This window comes from Lampris incognitus, chromosome 11 (assembly GCF_029633865.1).
Source record: "Lampris incognitus isolate fLamInc1 chromosome 11, fLamInc1.hap2, whole genome shotgun sequence".
Taxonomy (NCBI): Eukaryota; Metazoa; Chordata; class Actinopteri; order Lampriformes; family Lampridae; genus Lampris; species Lampris incognitus.
The window spans coordinates 9,962,322-9,979,131 of NC_079221.1; the positions used below are offsets into that span (position 1 = coordinate 9,962,322).

The following is a 16,810-nucleotide window of genomic DNA, read 5'->3' on the forward strand; positions in this document are numbered from 1 at the left end:
TTACATGTCATGCATGAAGCTAGTGTGCGGTAGTACCTGTGTGGCCCTGTCTAACTGTATGGATGTGTATATGTGTACATATAGATAGTTGTGAAGGTGAACTTGTTTACTGATGTGAGAACCTTGATCACAGAGATGAACAGGACCAGCGGTCAGTTTCAGGTCTAAGGTCATTTCATGGACATTAGGGCGAAATGTGTCTTTTTAAAGACCTCCAGATTTATGCTTTCAAACACATGAGGAAATACATAAATTCTAAATCAGTCAATCAATCAATCAATCAATCTATCTATCTATCTATCTATCTATCTATCTATCTATCTATCTGTCTGTCTGTCTGTCTGTCTGTCTGTCTGTCTGTCTGTCTGTCTGTCTGTCTGTCTGTCTGTCTGTCTGTCTGTCTGTCTGTCTGTCTATCTTATCTATCTTCCTCAATATTATCCCACTAGCGACCTATTGTATGTTCAATATATGGCCACAAGGTGGTGGTAGTGAGCATAAAGGAGTGAGTGAGGTCTCGCTAAAGGAAAGGTATACTCCCCCTTGTGACTGTAAATGTATAAACAGTCTGGGACAGATTTAGGATTGGTTGCCTTGTTGTGATGCTTTGATGTCTTCAGTTGATAGCTACCACTGTGAACGTTCCCTTTAACGAGTTATGATATTGAACAGGTGAGTTTGATTTTTTTTCTTTATTTGCTATGACCCTATTAGCTGCAGGTCTAGCTTTTTAAATAAATATTGTACACACATTACTACATTACTAGGTAAAGCTAAAATATACAGGACATTTATTCTCACAAATGATGGATTAGATAGGGGGCCAGTGTTCTATGTCTGGTTGTTGTGTATTACAATGTATCGCATGCTTGGCTGCACATTAATTCACTCCCCCCACCTCTCTTATATCAGGGCCAGCCAGGGCCTCTTGGTCCTCAGGGGGCCCAGGGCCCACCAGGAAGATCAGGGGAACCAGGAATCCAAGGACAGAAGGGAGAGAAAGGTGACCAGGGCCGTGGAGGGATCATTGGCCCCAAAGGAGCTGTGGTGAGATTCGGTCCTCTGCTGTGAGAGTAATTTCCCAGACTGTTCATTTTGTTTAACACGTGATTCTCTTCACACCACAGGGAATGACCGGTGTCCCTGGGTTTTCTGGAGCAGATGGCATTCCTGTAAGTCTCCCCGACAATAGAAACTGACCATGTGAGAACTTTATTGGCCACCTGCTCTGACTGTGTTCATGTCATATCCACTCTACAGGGCCACCCCGGACAAGCCGGGCACAGGGGGAAGCCAGGAGCGGACGGCTGTAACGGCACACAGGGAGATGTGGGGACACCAGGGCTACTGGGCGATGACGGCCTGAAGGGTCATCCTGTACGTATGACAGTAAAACTGTTTTCTATAAATGCACGTGAACGTCTCTGCACAGCAGCTCGGAGAAAAAGGGTTTCTGGGTGACTGTGGCTTGCAAAGGGCTTTCAGAGATGCAGACGTGCAAACCTCTGAAATCACAGCAATGTGCCACTCATGTCTATAAACACAAAACCGCTGCTGATTGTTTGCGTAATGACACTTATCTGGTATCTGGTAGCAAAGCAAAGTAATAATAATAATAATAATAATAATAATAATAATGTTATTTATATAGCACCTTTCTAAAACAATGTTACAAAGTGCTTCACAAAATACAAAACAAAAACAAAACCAGACAAGGCAGGAATAAGAGTAAGATCAAATAAGTAAAATTAAAAACAAATATCAAACATTTGTTAACAGTAGCGATGTACAAAGGAACTGACACTATAGACACATGGACATGACACAGTGTGAAAGATAAAACAATACTAAGGGTGTGACAATATAACAGTATGATAGTACCATACCATAATATCATATAATTACATAGCACTATCGCAAGCCTAATGTGATTATATATAATGTGATAGTAAATCTCAGAACAAAAGCTTTTTCATGCAGGGACAAAACTATTTCAGGCATTATCCTGCTAAAATGTCTACATAACCCAGATTGGATCATATAATTCTGGACCTGGGATGTTTTGCTAATTGGCTGTTTCTTGTGTTTGTCTTGTTTATAGCGTGATAATTGTTCGCTTGCGTTCCCCATTAGTGCTGCTGATCCGACAGTTTTGTTTTCCGATGACCATTTTAAACTAGCGAGAATATTTCAATTATTGATACAGCGCTTGTGTAATGCGTTCTTTTTTGTCGTTTTTTTTTTACATATGTGGATATTGATTTAAACATACAACTGCAAGGAGTGAACTATATTCAGTTTTATTTTGTTTTTCTGCTGAAATCGTATGAAAACCTGCAAAGAGCTACACAGTCAACAGATCAAGTTGTAAACTTTGTGTGATACTTCTGTCGTAGCTTGAAATACCATGATATACCAGAAATCATAATAACATTGAGCAGTATGATTATCCTACCATTAAAACGTCCTGCCGTCACCGCCCTAAACAATACTAGATGAAAAAAAGGTAAAAATATAAATCTGAATTTGTAGGCAAACAACCACGAACATGTCAGTGTTAATGCATTGCACACGCCGCCCAGTGTTTGAGTATAAATCTTAGCTTGTGTTGAAAATCCTGTAATGGCCGTCCGGGTGGCGTAGCGGTCTATTCCGTTGCCTACCAACACAGGGATCGGTGGTTCAAATCCCCGTGTTACCTCTGGCTCTGTCAGGCGTCCCTACAGACACCATTGGAAGTGTCTGCAGGTGGGAAGCTAGATGTGGGTATGTGTCCTGGTCGCTGCACTAGCGCCTCCTCTGGTCGGTCGGGGCGCCTGTTTGGGGGAGGGGCTGGGGGGAATAGCGTGATCCTCCCGCGCACTACGTCCCCCTGGTGAAACTCCTCACTCGGCAGAGGGGGTGGAGCAGCGACTGGGACGGCTTAGGAAAAATGGTAATTGGACAAGTACAATTGGGGAGAAGGGAAAAAAAAGAAAATCCTGTAATGGCCTTTGCACAACAAGTCTGAATTTTTCATATGCATTTTTTCAAATCATGGTCCAACAACTCTGCAAAATCTCTTGAGAGTTTACTGACGGATGTGAAAAATGCAGAACATCTTCTGAAAGCATTTATGATTATGTCGGACAACCTTTTTGGAGTTGATGTGTTAACTTAATGGACGAAATGTAAGGTTGTGTTTATTTATTTTGCATTCTTTAACAGATGAAATATTTGGGGTTGTGTGCAAAGAGCTTTAATCACATGTAAGAGACCACTAAACATACTCGACTCTGTCTCTCTCATTTTTCTCTCTTTTGTGTTGGTCGCTTCCCTGTCTTTATCTGTTGTATCTCTCTCTCCCCTGCTCTCACTCCATCCCCATGTCTGTCTGTCTCTCTGTTTCTCAGGGTGAACCAGGGAGAAAGGGAGAGAAAGGAGATTCTCTGGAGCTGAGTGTGTTTATGGAGCGTTTCAGGGTGAGGAAAACCGCATCTCAGAAATTATCCCTGGTTTTTATAAGACGGCTTTTGTGGTCTAATCATTCTGTATGCGTCTCTTTTTCCCCGCAGGGTCATCCAGGTTCACAAGGATACCCTGGATCGAATGTAAGTCTGTGTAAGCAGAGAATTTGTCGCTCATTTGTGGCGATGCCGCAAAATGATCAGATCATGTCAATTAATCATGTATGATGAGGGGGCGTACGGGTAGCGTAGTGGTTTATTCCGTTGCCGACCAACACAGGGATCGCAGGTTCAAATCCCCCGTGTTACCTCCGGCTTGGTTGGGCGTCCCTACAGACACAATTGGCTGTGTCTGCGGTTGGGAAGCCAGATGTGGGTATGTGTCCTGATCGCTGTACTAGCGCTTCCTCTGGTCAGTCGGGGCACCTGGGGGGAACTGGGGGGGAGGATAGCGTGATCCTCCCACGCGCTACGTCCCCCTGGCGAAACTCCTCACTGTCAAGTGAAAAGAAGCGGCTGGTGACTCCACGTGTATCAGAGGAGGCATGTGGTAGTCTGCAGCCCTCCCAGATTGGCAGAGGGGGTGGAGCAGCGACCACCTCGGAAGAGTGGGGTAATTGGCCAGATACAATTGGGGAGGGGAAAAAAATCATGTATAATGTGTAAAGCAGTCACATCAATATTACACCATCTGATAAACACCAGCCTCATTCATAACTTGACCTTATATCAGTCTAATTGCGACTTGTTTTTGCTCTCAGCCAGTCAGTGCTCCCATCTCTTACCTTCCTTTCTCTTTTGTCAGGGCAAACCGGGTAACATAGGAAAGGTGGGCACCCAAGGCGCTACAGGACTAAAGGTACGTGTGCAAGCATCGTGTGCAGGTGTGCGTGAGCTTGACCATAACGTCAGACCCACTGAGTTCCTGCTGCTAGTTATCCTGTGCATAACTGCAAGTTTTGATCCTCTTTGTCTCTTCCAACAGGGCCCCCAAGGGCCTCCAGGGCCACCTGGGCCAAAGGTAAAGTTGAAATAGACGTGCATGTTCATGATGAGCGTGGTTTTGCAGACATGCTGCAGGGACATTGGTTGATTAGGACATGTGATGTGTGAAGAACGTTGACTTGAATCATTGAGGATGCAGTTTAAGTTGCTGTGTTTTCTCGACAGGGTGCCATGAGCAAAGTGCTAAAGGGTGTCAAAGGAGTGCGGGTGAGTGGCCGTGGCTTTACGATCTTTCTACATCGATTAGTCATGTTCCTTTACAATACCATGAAGCGAATCTTATGAAAACGACTTTTTTGCCATTTTAAAGGCTTAGATTTTGTTAAATCAAATCACGTCTTCTGTATTTCCTCTGGTCCAGTATTAGGTTTTGTAGTCCACCTTTATATACTTTCTCATGCTATGACACATGTGTAACATGTTTGTCTTTCAGGCATACCTTGAAGCTAAATCCTTAAATAGTCTCTAGTGGCATTTTGCCGCTAATATGAATCATCTAATACTCCTCGGACATTGGCTGTTACTATTGTGCCCTCACTGTTTAGACACCATTATTACTGATGTGGGCGGCACGGTGGCGCAGTGGTTAGCGCGGTCACCTCACAGTAAGAAGGTCCTGGGTTCGAGCCCTGGGGTAGTCCAACCTTGGGGGTCATCCCAGGTCGTCCTCTGTGTGGAGTTTGCATGTTCTCCCCGTGTCTGTGTGGGTTTCCTCTGGGTGCTCTGGTTTCCTCCCACAGTCCAAAGAGATGTAGGTCAGGTGAATTGGCTGTACTTAATTGTCCTTAGGTGTGAATGTGTGTTTGTTTGTCGGCCCTGTGATGGCCTGGCAGCCTGTCCAGGGTGTCTCCCTGCCTGCCGCCCAATGACTGCTGGGATAGGCTCCAGCCTCCCTGCGACCTTGAGAGCAGGATAAGTGGTTTGGATAATGGATGGATGGATATTACTGATGTCTACTATTGTGTCCTGCCTCTTCTTGCATTTGGCATTTTACGCTCTTATGGTGTTGATATGATACTGATATGTGTACTGGTACTGAAATGTGTCAATAAATCTCCTTTGTTTATGGATTCTTCCATTCACCACCTCTTTATGATCACTAATGAATCTGACATGACATGCACTCTTGGCATGATATAATTACCATGTAGCGAATGTACAATTACTACTTCACATAACACTATTATGATATGATTACTGTAAAGCAAAAGAACCTGCACTACAGCAAGTACTACGATGATATGATTGCTATGTATCAATTGTCTTACTACTGCTACTTCGTATATTACTAATATGATATGGTTATTATTTAGAAAATGTACTGCTGCCACTACTACTACTTAGTATAGTACTACTATAACATGTTTACTACTTGGCAAATTTACCTCTTCTGCTACTTCATATATTATGACTGTGATATGATTACTATTTAGCAAATTTTCTACTACTACTACTTCATGTAGTACTACCATGATAGGATCTCTGTGATGCCAGTCATTGACACTCATATTGATCAGAATCAGAATTGTGTTTATTGGCGATGTAAGTTTGCACACACATGGAATTTGACTCTAGCTTTGTGGCTCTCACACTGTACTCAACATAGAATAACACAACATACACAATCTTCAGATATACATACACAAGGATCTGCTAATTGATGACTCTCTTGTAAGTTGTTCTGGGTAAAGGCATCTGGCAGATGAGTAAACCTAAAAGTAAATATAAATGTGCATTTTCTTTTTCTGATGTGGCTGATTCACGATGCATTTCCCTCTGTGACCACAGGGTGACACCGGTGAGCCGGGGCCACCAGGGAACTCCACTCACCCCCACACGTCACCTCTCTCTGGGCCACAGGTCAGTTCAACAGAAAACTGACCTTCTGATTAGTTCACTTTACTTTATCAAAACTGGAGCTGTTTAATGTTCTGGGAAGTCTCCCAAAGATGAAATATGTGGAAACACACAAAGTATATAAAGCTATATAAATGTAATGATGATGATTATTATAAAGTGGAATTTGAAATATCTGTGAAGGTAAATGGCACACTATTGAATATGTTGTTTTCTATAAAGCAGGATTATAAACTTTAATATCTTTTATACAGCGGGTACGGCATTTATTTATATTTTATTGTCTTAGGGATGGAAAGGAGATAAAGGTCTGAAAGGAGAAAGGGGAGATCTGGTAGGTGATATATACATAACTTGTCATCGTTGTCTCTCACTAAACAAATATAAAGAAAAAAAATCACATACGCAACACATAATACATTGCAACATGTTATTTCTTTTGTTCATGTCTTCGCGTCTTTCTCATCTTCCTCGTCTGTCTCCTGCAGGCGGACAACAAAGGAGAAAGTGGCGTGGTCGGGAACGCGGGACCACGGGTCAGCAAAAAGCATTCCTCTATACATCCAAGCCAGAGTATGTCTTCCTGTCAGGTGACATCCTTTTCAAATGAGGTGTGTTTGGTTTGTCGTTGCAGGGCACGCGCGGCGAAGATGGGCCGCCTGGACCTCGGGTACGTGTGCATGTGAAACGGAGATATGCTGGATGCATTGTGAAATTCAAGTATATTATTCGTGTCTGATTCTATGGCGCCGTTGTTTTTGTTTGTTGATGGGCCCATCTTTCCCCACATCTGTCTGTCTTCCCACCTGTCTCTCTCAGGGAGACGTCGGTCAGCTGGGGGAACGTGGCAGAGACGGTCTGAAGGTGAGTGTTCTTCTACAAAACTATTATTAAAAAAAATACTTTTTAGGTTTTTATGTGTTTAAATGATCATATATGCTTATTTTCAAGCACGACTGCTGTTTATTTTAGTGAAATGTATGGTTTTTGACATGTTTAACATTATAGTTCACATTTTTTGCTCAGTTTTTTTTTGTATACCCAAATACACTGTAATTTTATTTTGATGAGTTCTTTATAAACAAAGTTTTGATTTTCTTCTACTTCCTTTTATATTACTACTACTACCACTACTGCTACTACTAATAATAATAATAGTAACAATAATAATAATAATGATAATAATAGCAATAGTAATAATAATAACAGTAATAATAATTCACAGTGTTTAAATTGTTTGCTTCTATCATCCATGCCAGATATTGATCTTGCATCAGTGACATTGTCTTATCTGACCGACAGTGATGCTGTTATCCCAGAGATGCTTCATCGATAGAAATCTCATAGACTTACATAAGGTTTTGTGTTTCAGGGGACCAGAGGAGACCCTGGAGAGCTGATTGCATCAGGACGTCCATCATGGACATGGCCTCCTACTGGTACAATGATGAATGATTAATAAATCCAAATGCAAACGAAGATTTTCATTCGAAGATATTACATGTTAGTCATTTGAATAATGCAGACAACAGCTTTAACAAAATGGAGTTTTTACACAAGTGAACCTCACCAGGGGTTGTTGATATAATCAGTGTTAGTGGTGATTTTATGACATTTTGCTCACAAGAAACCAGCATACACACGTTCTTTCGTTACTATGACGGACTTGAAAGTGAGCAAATGCACGAGTTATTTCGAAAGTTTAACTTATAATTAAACTATTTACACCCAACCAAGACGTGAATAGTTCTCCGTGGTCAATGAGAGATGTTAATAGGTTATAGATATTACAGTTAATATAAGAAAAGGGATAAAAAGAAGTGCTCTAATGTCACCTGGGCTCCTAGACTTTGTATTTTATGAAGTTTGGAGTTATTAGCATCGTGTTCATTACTTAAATTGATAAAGAAGCGCTTTGAAATCCAACCCATCCAAATCCAACCCTCCAGATATACTGCGTGGATAATAAACCACAGCAGGATTTGTTAAAAGAATATTGTTTTTTGGGGCTACCGGGTGGCATGGTGGGCTATTCCGTTGCCTAGCAACACGGGGATCGCTGGTTCGAATCCCCGTGTTACCTCCGGCTTGGTCGGACATCCCTACAGACACAATTGGCCGTGTCTGCAGGTGGGAAGCCAGATGTGGGTATGTGTCCTGGTTGCTGCAGTAGCACCTCCTCTGGTCATCGGGGCGCCTGTTCAGAGTAGAGGGAACTGGGGGGAATAGCGTGATCCTCCTTCTTGCTACGTCCCCCTGGCGAAACTCCTCACTATCAGGTGAAAAGAAGTGGCTGGTGACTCCACATGTATGGGAGGAGGCATGTGGTAGTCTGCAGCCCTCCCCGGATCGACAGAGGGGGTGGAGCAGCAACCGGGACGGCTCGGGAAATAGGGTAATTGGCCAAATACAATTGGGGGAGAAAAAAAGGGGGGGGGGAATCCAAAAAAAAAAGAATATTGTTTGGTATATTGTAATGATTATTATCCACACCACAAGCGTTACATTTTTAACAAGTGTAATTTGTCATAAACTGATTTATTGGCTCAGATATTGATCGTTTCAACGACCTCACAGACGTCATCTGTGTTAACAGCGGTTGTCTGGAGCTTTTTAACCACAATTTAAACAAAATTTCGTTTAATTTTTGGTGTTTACTAAAACAAACTGGTCAAGATCAGTTCAGTTATTAGAAATGCTGAAACTGGGTTAACTTGGTTAGATTTTCTCTGAGCTCGGTCATCAGGAAGAAAATGAGTCCGCGGAGTGGAGCCTCTGTGGATTGTAGCGACACACTTTGCAGCATTTAGCACAGCTCCGGGTCACTGTTGTGTAGATGCTGATGATTTTTCCTTTTTTCTTTTTTTTAATCATTCTGCTCATGCAGTCGGTCCTCCTGGAGAGCCGGGTCCCCAGGGAGAGAGGGGCCCGGTGGGAGAGACAGGCTTCCCTGGTCCCCCTGGACTCCCTGCCAGTGCAACACAGCAACAAGGTAGATTAAATAAAGTTATCCAATGGGGTAAAACAGAGTCAAAACAATTAATACATGTCAGTGGTTAATACAGACCCATCTCGGGCATAAAGATGAGGGTCTCTCAGAATAATACTTATGTGCTGGCTTATTTATAATAGAAATGTATTTGTTGGGCAAACTTGAGGTTACTATCCAGAATATTTGCATGCAAACAAATATTCATTTGGATACTTTTCTTTTGCCAGTGTATTTAAGATATTAGCGAATCCCCAAATATCCAAATCATGGACGCTTTTGTCGCTGCGCATTGTAATGGTTGGACTTTCCTGAGAAAATATGGCATTTTATGTTTTCTCCATAGCAGTTAAATGGAGAGAAGGCAGCTATAGTATGAAGGACCATACAAGCCATAATTCATTCTTGTCCGTACATACATTCTCCTTTCACATACATATATTTTCACTCACACACATACATTCTCCTTTCACATACATTTATTTTCTCACACATACATTCTAAAATAAAATAAATACAGTAAAATAATAATAATAATAATATAAAATATAGAATAATAGTAAAATGTATGAATGTGTGAGTTAAAATTATAAATATGAGAATAAAAATGTGTGGGTGTAAGAATGAAAATATATGTGTATGTGAAAGGTGAATGTATGTATGTGAGAGGGCCAGCATATATTATGGCTTGTGCAGCCCCTCATAAGTTAGCGCCGGGAGTTTGTGTACGAAGCAAAGTTGTAGTGGTGAACAAACAGATACGGCACCTCGTAGAGTATCTTAACCAACAGATAGGACAACATCATGTTTTTTTTTTTGTTTTTTTTTCCAGCGCAAGGAAGATGCTGACACAACAGCATTGTTTAATTTTGAATGGATCTCTGGTATTTACAATGGTTAAACGCTGATGCAGTATCGCCACAGGTGTCATTTAGTTTAAAAAAAAAGAATGATCTTCAGGACTGTAGCTTTAATGGACGCCAACTTTAATCATGGAACATCTATAATGTTTGCCTATAAATAGAACTGTGTGTGAAAGTTCAGTATTCCAGGTTACGGCTCATGTTTTATCTGTAGCACCTTAATTAAGACAATCAACAATAATAATAATAATGAGATAATTAACAATTAAGTAAGTGAGGTGTGCAGAGTGATCTTTGTATTTAGACATGCGTCATGTCCAGACCTATGCCTGTGTTAGATTTAAATGTCTATTTAAATGACTATTCAGAGTTGTAACAGAGTGTCCCGAGGTCACGACTCAGCTTACTCTGAACTAAACAAAAAAAAAATTCACTCATTTTCCTTTTCTTCCAATAGTATGGTCTTTATTTGGGCCATTAGGCTTTAAAGGGGTGGAGGGAGAAAAGGGCCCACAAGGTGAGCCAGGTATTCCTGCCGTCACTTCCGGACCCCAGGGCATCAGGGGCCACCCAGGACGACCAGGGCCTCCCGGGCCCAAAGGATCATGTGAGTTAGCAAGTGTGTGTGTGTGTGTGTGTGTATGCTTTTGTGTGTGCTTGCATGATACTCACTCTCTTTGTTCACAAAATGACCGTCCTAATTCATGCTGCGTGTCTACAGGGGCAGAGTTCTTCAAGGGGGCTGAAGGCAGCATGGGAAGGCCAGGCCCTGGAGGTTATAAAGGAGAGAAAGGTAAGAGTAAGGCATGTGTTTCTACTAAAAGAGATTATTCTTTCATTTTTACCAAGGACGTGTGTGTGTGATGAGTGTATTTTTCCCCCCATTTATCCTTCATTTATATAGTTAAGGTCACATTTAGATCAGAATCTTTTTTGCAAGGTAGACTTGTTCACATAACTACATATACAAAATCAGTTACACATAAGGTTAAGATAGTATACAGCGTAACAAAAGGCAAAAAATTCAAAGAATACGTCAATGTCAGTTGCTAAAACATGTGGAGGAGTCACACCAAGGTGGATTTAATTAATCAACAAAACCAGAGAGGGGAGTTTGATTTCTTGCTGGTCCCTGTGTGTGTGATTGTATGATTGTGTGTGTGATTGTATGATTGTGTGTGTGTGTGTGTGTGTGTGTGTGTGTGTGTGTGTGTGTGTGTGTGTGTGTGTGTGTGTGTGTGTGTGTGTGTGTGTGTGTGTCAGGTGATCACGGGCTCTGTGAGTGCAGTGTTGTGAACCAGATACCAGGTCTGCCCGGCCCGGCAGGCGAGCTTGGTGATGATGGGATGGCCGGAGAGTTTGGGCAGAAGGGTGACGCCGGAGACGAAGGACCACAAGGACACGATGGACTTCCTGTAAGGAAAAAACAAAAGACAAAACATACACCAAACTCCACTCTAACCCCCGGTCTACACAAGATGTGTTTTTTAGTCATGCGCCTGTCATTCTTTTTTTTCTTTTCTTTTTCTTTTCTTTTAAACAGCACAACACATACTAAACAAACAGATACTTGATCCTCCCACAGTTCTGCTCCAACAAAGTCCAAAGCCATTTTGCATATTTACAGTGTAATGAGTCCTTAGTATATAAACGTGAGATAAAAACATCATAATTAAAACTGATAAGTGATAAATACATAATAATAATAATCATCATCATCTTTTCTACATATGTCAGAATCAGAATCATGTTTATTGGCCATGTAGGTTTGCGCTACATGGACTATGACTCTGGTTTCGTGGCTTTCTCAGTGTACTTCACATAGAATAACAACACTACAACACAACAATCTTCAGATATACACACAAGGGTTGACTTATACAGGTGAAATAAGAGGTGATAAAGTGCAGTGGTGCAGAGAATATATCAGAGATGCTGAAATAGATGTTAGCAGGTTACTTACATGCATGCCTGAGGTAGATGGACATGACAGAGTGTACCAGTATACATACAATATACAGTACAGTATATACAAAATGGTTGGATTTATTTGACAGTGTTAAGCGTTCATTTGACTGACAGTTCGCGGAAAGAAACTTTTTATATCTGGTTGTTTTGGGGTAGGGTGGCAGGGTGGCGCAGTGGTTAGCATTGTCGTCTCACAGCAAGAAGGTCCTGGGTTCAAGCCCCGGGGTACTCTAACCTTGGGGGTCGTCCCGGGTCGTCCTCTGTGTGGAGTTTAGACGTTCTCCCCGTGTTTGCGTGGGTTTCCTCCGGGTGCTCTGGTTTCCTCCCACAGTCCAAAGACATGTACTATGTCGGGTGAATCGGCCATATTAGATTGTCCCTAAGTGTGAATGTGGGTGCGTGTGTGTGCACCCTGTGGTGGCCTGGCGGCCTGTCCAGGGTGTCGCCCTGCCTGCCGCCCAATGACTGCTGGGATAGGCTCCAGCATCCTGCAACCCTGAGAGCAGGATAAGCGGTTTGGATAATGGATGGATGGATGGATGTTTTGTGGTACAGTGCTCTGTAGCACCTGTGGTGGAAATCTGAAAATAAGGAGTCTTGCAAGTGTAATAGATTAAATAGAAATTTAATGAGCTTTCTGCAGAAAGGATCAGACACAGAATAGTTAGGCAATCTGCAAGGTCTGATGATGAGGGGTTGGAATGTGTATGCTTTATAGGGAAGGTTGCAGGCAGCTAGCTGATAAGCAGGATGCTTGTAGCTGTCCGCTACCCAGAGCAGGCTGGTTAGAGTTGGTTTGAGTCACGTAGGATGGCGTGTTGTCTGGGTGCGTCAAGGACAGGTCAGTTTACAAAAGATGTTTGTGCTGAGGATCCGTGGAGTACAGAAGGCCAGATAGAGACATGGCGCCTGGGTGCATTAGGTTAAAGGATAACTGGTAAGTTTCTGTCACACACCTACCAGAGGGGAGGAGTTGGAACTGGTCGTGACCAGGGTGTGATGGGTCTGCAGTGATGTTGCCGGCCCGTTTCCTGACTCTGGAGGTGTATACGCCCTGAATGTAGGGCAGGTTAGCACCAATGATTTCCTCGGCAGGCTTAACTGTCCGTTATAGTCTGTCCCTGTCCTGTTTGGTGGCCGAACCACATCAGACAGTGATGGATGTGCAGAGGACAGATTGGATTATTGCATTGTAGAGCTGAATCAGTAGTTCCTGAAGCAGGTTGAACTTCCTGAGCTGGTGGAGAAAGTGCATCCTCTGCTGGGCCTTTTTGATGGTTGTGTCTATGTTGGATGCCCACCTTAGGTCCTGGGAGATTGTGGAACCCAGAAATTTATAGGTTTTCACCATAGACACCATGCTGTTGAGTATGGTGGGGGGGGGTAGTGTTGGGGAGGCTGCTCCTGAAGTCCACTATCATCTCCACAGTTTTGAGAGTGTTCAGCTCCAGGTTGTTATGGCTGCACCAGAGGGCCAGCTGATCAACCTCACGTCTATATGCAGACTGGTCACCATCTCGGATAAGGCCAATGATGGTTGTGTCGTCCATAAACTTCAGGAGTTTAACAGATGGGTCTCCTGAGGTGCAGTCACTGGTGTAGAGGGAGAAGAGTAGAGGAGAAAGCACACATCCCTGGGGGGCGCCAGTGCTTATTGTACGGGTGCTGGATGTGATTTTCCCCAGCCTCACCTGCTGCCTCCTTTCTGTCAAGAAGTTTTTAATCCACTGGCAGATGGGGACTGGTACAGTGAGCTGGGTGAGTTTGGAGTGGAGGATATCTGGAATGATGGTGTTGAAGTCCACAAACAGGACCCTTGCATGTGTCCCTGGGGAGTCAAGGTGTTGGAAGATGTAGTACAATCCCATGTTGACTGCATCCTCCACTGACATGTTTGCTCAGTAGGTAAACTGCAGGGGGTCAAGCAGGGGGCCTGTGATTTCCTTCAGCTGGGCCAACACAAGTCTCTTCAAGGATTTCATGACCACAGGCGTTAGGGCAATCAACCAGTAGTCATTTAATCCTGTGATACGGGGTTTCTTGGGGACCGGGGTGATAGGTGAGCTCTTGAAGCAGGAGGGGGCTTCACACAGCTCCAGTGATCTGTTGAAGATCATTGTGAAAATGGGGGCCAGCAGGTCAGCACAGACTGGCGGACACAGCACCGAAAAGACGCAAATATAGCGAGGCAAAATGCCGAGCAGACAAAGCTCGTTCCAAAATAAGAGTGAATCTGGGGTTGGCTTTCACCCACTGGCGAGCACTGAGGGAGAGGGTGGGAATGAAGAGCGACGCAGAGTTAGCCTTTACGCTGGGATGTGTTCTGGCAACTGCGGTCGGGCCGTGTCCTTCTGGTGACGTTGAGCCGGGCGGGCAACTTTGAATGTTGCGTTTACAAACCGCAACCGACAAATGGTACTCATTTTACCTTTAGTCATACAGCCTCTTGCTGCGTATTTAACGTTTTCTAATGTCAAATAATGCACAAGGGTTTTGATTCAATAATGAAAAGTTGCAGGAAATTTTTTTTCCCATTCAACCAATATTAGTCTACAAGCTAACGGGTCTGCAAAAGCTATCTAGTTCTTAGCCCCATGGTCTGTATGTAGGTTCTGTGGGGTCGCACCAAATATTACTTGTGTTTCAGAAATAGAAATAGTCTATAGACCTATACAGTAGGCCAACAGTTGCCAGTACCATTTTTCTAGTCCAGTGGTTCTCAACGGGTCCTTCAGTACCGCCAGTGCTGCTGATTTTCTCTTCTGACAGGTGAAACCTCGCTGACTGGAGGCCGAATAACTGGAGCAACAGAGGAATGTAATGAACTCGCTGAATTAATCTATCATTGTGTCATCTTTAGGGATTTCCTGGTCCCAGGGGTTTTCACGGTCCCAAAGGCAGGAAGGGGAACACCACCGTGGTCAAAGATAAAGGTGGGTTGATGTCTTTTGTTTCATGTCGCTCAAAAAAAACAAAACAAAAAACTCAAGGGTTATATATGTGTGTTTGACAGAAGAATTTTATATGTATGATCCCAAAATACATCACTCTGTCTGTCTGCTGTGTGTGTGTTTTGTATTTTCATTTTTCAACTCTTTTGAGTGCTGAATGTCCTCATAAGGATAGTCACATCATGAGTCACCTGCTCAGGGTTCCCCATAAGGAAAGCGGTTATTTCTGGTCTAAGGTCTAGGTTTACAGCTGGGGTTACAATTGGGCTAAAGTCTGGTAATATAGGAAAGGCCTTTGTTCACCAAGTACAAATTTTCCATCCAAAGATTTTACATTTTAAATAAATACAACCTCATGTTTTTCCATTAGGTTTATGCACCAAAAAGTTGTCCGTCATGAATTTTTTTTTTGAACAATTTTATGTGTTTTTCCTCATCTGTCAATAAACTCAGCTTTTTTTTTTTTAGAGTTGTTGGACTACAAGGTGTAAAAAAAAAACATCAAAAATTAGGATTAGGCACAGGTTCAAGGTTAGGGGAAATAGTATTTTGACACTAACATACATTTTTTTTGTCGCCACAAAGATATCTAAACAAATGTGCGTTTGTGTGTTTGTGTTTGTGTTTTGTGGGTGCATGCACACATCCACACGTGTACACCCATGTTACCCACAGGATATCCTGGCAGCCCCGGGGAGCCCGGTCGAGGAGGCGAATCAGGAGTACAGGGGGCTCCAGGTCAAATTGGTGCCCATGGGCTCCCTGGCAGCCGCGGTACACAAGTAAGTGCATGCCGACCCCCTCCTTCCCTTTTTTACCACCCGCTACAATCCAGATGCATGGTTTTTATGTACCATCACCGCTGAAGTGATCATTCTGCTCCATTTGAACAGGGAGAGGGCCCCGTGGGAGAGCCTGGAGACATAGGTTACTCCGGACACTCAGGTCTACCTGGTGTAGCCGGGCTGAGAGGAGAACCAGGCCAGGCTATGGGAGCCGCCAGAGGCAGACCAGGTTTACCAGGAGATGATGGTTTGCCGGGCCATGGTGGTGTTCCTGGTCCTCCCGGTAGCCCAGGTGAGGAAAATGTGACTTCACACACATTTTGACCTTTTTTTCTGTAACGTTTCCATTTTTTTTGCTTGTCTCCAAAACATACTTCCTTTACCTCTACCTTTTAGTACAAAGCTGCTTTTTCTATCATTTGAAGATGCTATGTGTAATTCTGCTTGAACACTGACCCATATCATTCAGTAACGTGAATAACAGCAATGAAACATCAAATCACATCGCAACACTGAGGCAAGCAAGACAAACTCAGAAAGGCAGCAGATGCACAGCATGTTTTCCGACATCTGCCATTTACGGATGTATGAACGCCCTCTGGGGATATCGTTTGCTGGGAACGCTTGGCTACTGATACTCATTGAATTGAATCATTCAGTCAGTACCGTTCAGCAAAGCCCACCAATATTTACTAGACTTATTTTGCCGCCGGCACAGTGGTTCACAGCACGGTGGCGCAGTGGTTAGTACGGTCGCCTCACAGCAGGAAGGTCCTGGGTTCGAACCCCGGGGTAGTCCAACCTTGGGAGTCATTCCGGGTCGTCCTCTGTATGGAGTTTGCATGTCCCCCCGTGTCTGCGTGGGTTTCCTCCAGGGGCTCCTGTTTCCTCTCACAGTCCAAAGATGTGTAGGTCAGGTGAATCGGCTGTACTAATTTGTCCCTAG

The 16,810-nt window shown here is 43.4% G+C and overlaps 1 protein-coding gene across 1 annotated transcript in view; it reads left to right on the top strand.

Annotated features, from left to right (window-relative positions):
- col4a2 (collagen, type IV, alpha 2) overlaps window positions 1-16,810 on the top strand; it is a 99,456-nt gene that overhangs the window by 61,211 nt on the left and 21,435 nt on the right. The window contains exons 5-25 of the mRNA XM_056289853.1: window positions 913-1,047; window positions 1,128-1,172; window positions 1,261-1,377; window positions 3,393-3,461; window positions 3,555-3,590; window positions 4,252-4,305; window positions 4,432-4,467; window positions 4,617-4,658; window positions 6,240-6,311; window positions 6,598-6,642; window positions 6,797-6,844; window positions 6,943-6,978; window positions 7,128-7,172; window positions 7,681-7,747; window positions 9,196-9,300; window positions 10,618-10,767; window positions 10,882-10,953; window positions 11,424-11,575; window positions 14,989-15,061; window positions 15,755-15,861; window positions 15,973-16,156. Of these exons, the coding sequence (XP_056145828.1) occupies window positions 913-1,047; window positions 1,128-1,172; window positions 1,261-1,377; window positions 3,393-3,461; window positions 3,555-3,590; window positions 4,252-4,305; window positions 4,432-4,467; window positions 4,617-4,658; window positions 6,240-6,311; window positions 6,598-6,642; window positions 6,797-6,844; window positions 6,943-6,978; window positions 7,128-7,172; window positions 7,681-7,747; window positions 9,196-9,300; window positions 10,618-10,767; window positions 10,882-10,953; window positions 11,424-11,575; window positions 14,989-15,061; window positions 15,755-15,861; window positions 15,973-16,156 (1,690 nt within the window). The remainder of the gene's footprint in view (window positions 1-912; window positions 1,048-1,127; window positions 1,173-1,260; window positions 1,378-3,392; window positions 3,462-3,554; window positions 3,591-4,251; window positions 4,306-4,431; window positions 4,468-4,616; window positions 4,659-6,239; window positions 6,312-6,597; window positions 6,643-6,796; window positions 6,845-6,942; window positions 6,979-7,127; window positions 7,173-7,680; window positions 7,748-9,195; window positions 9,301-10,617; window positions 10,768-10,881; window positions 10,954-11,423; window positions 11,576-14,988; window positions 15,062-15,754; window positions 15,862-15,972; window positions 16,157-16,810) is intronic.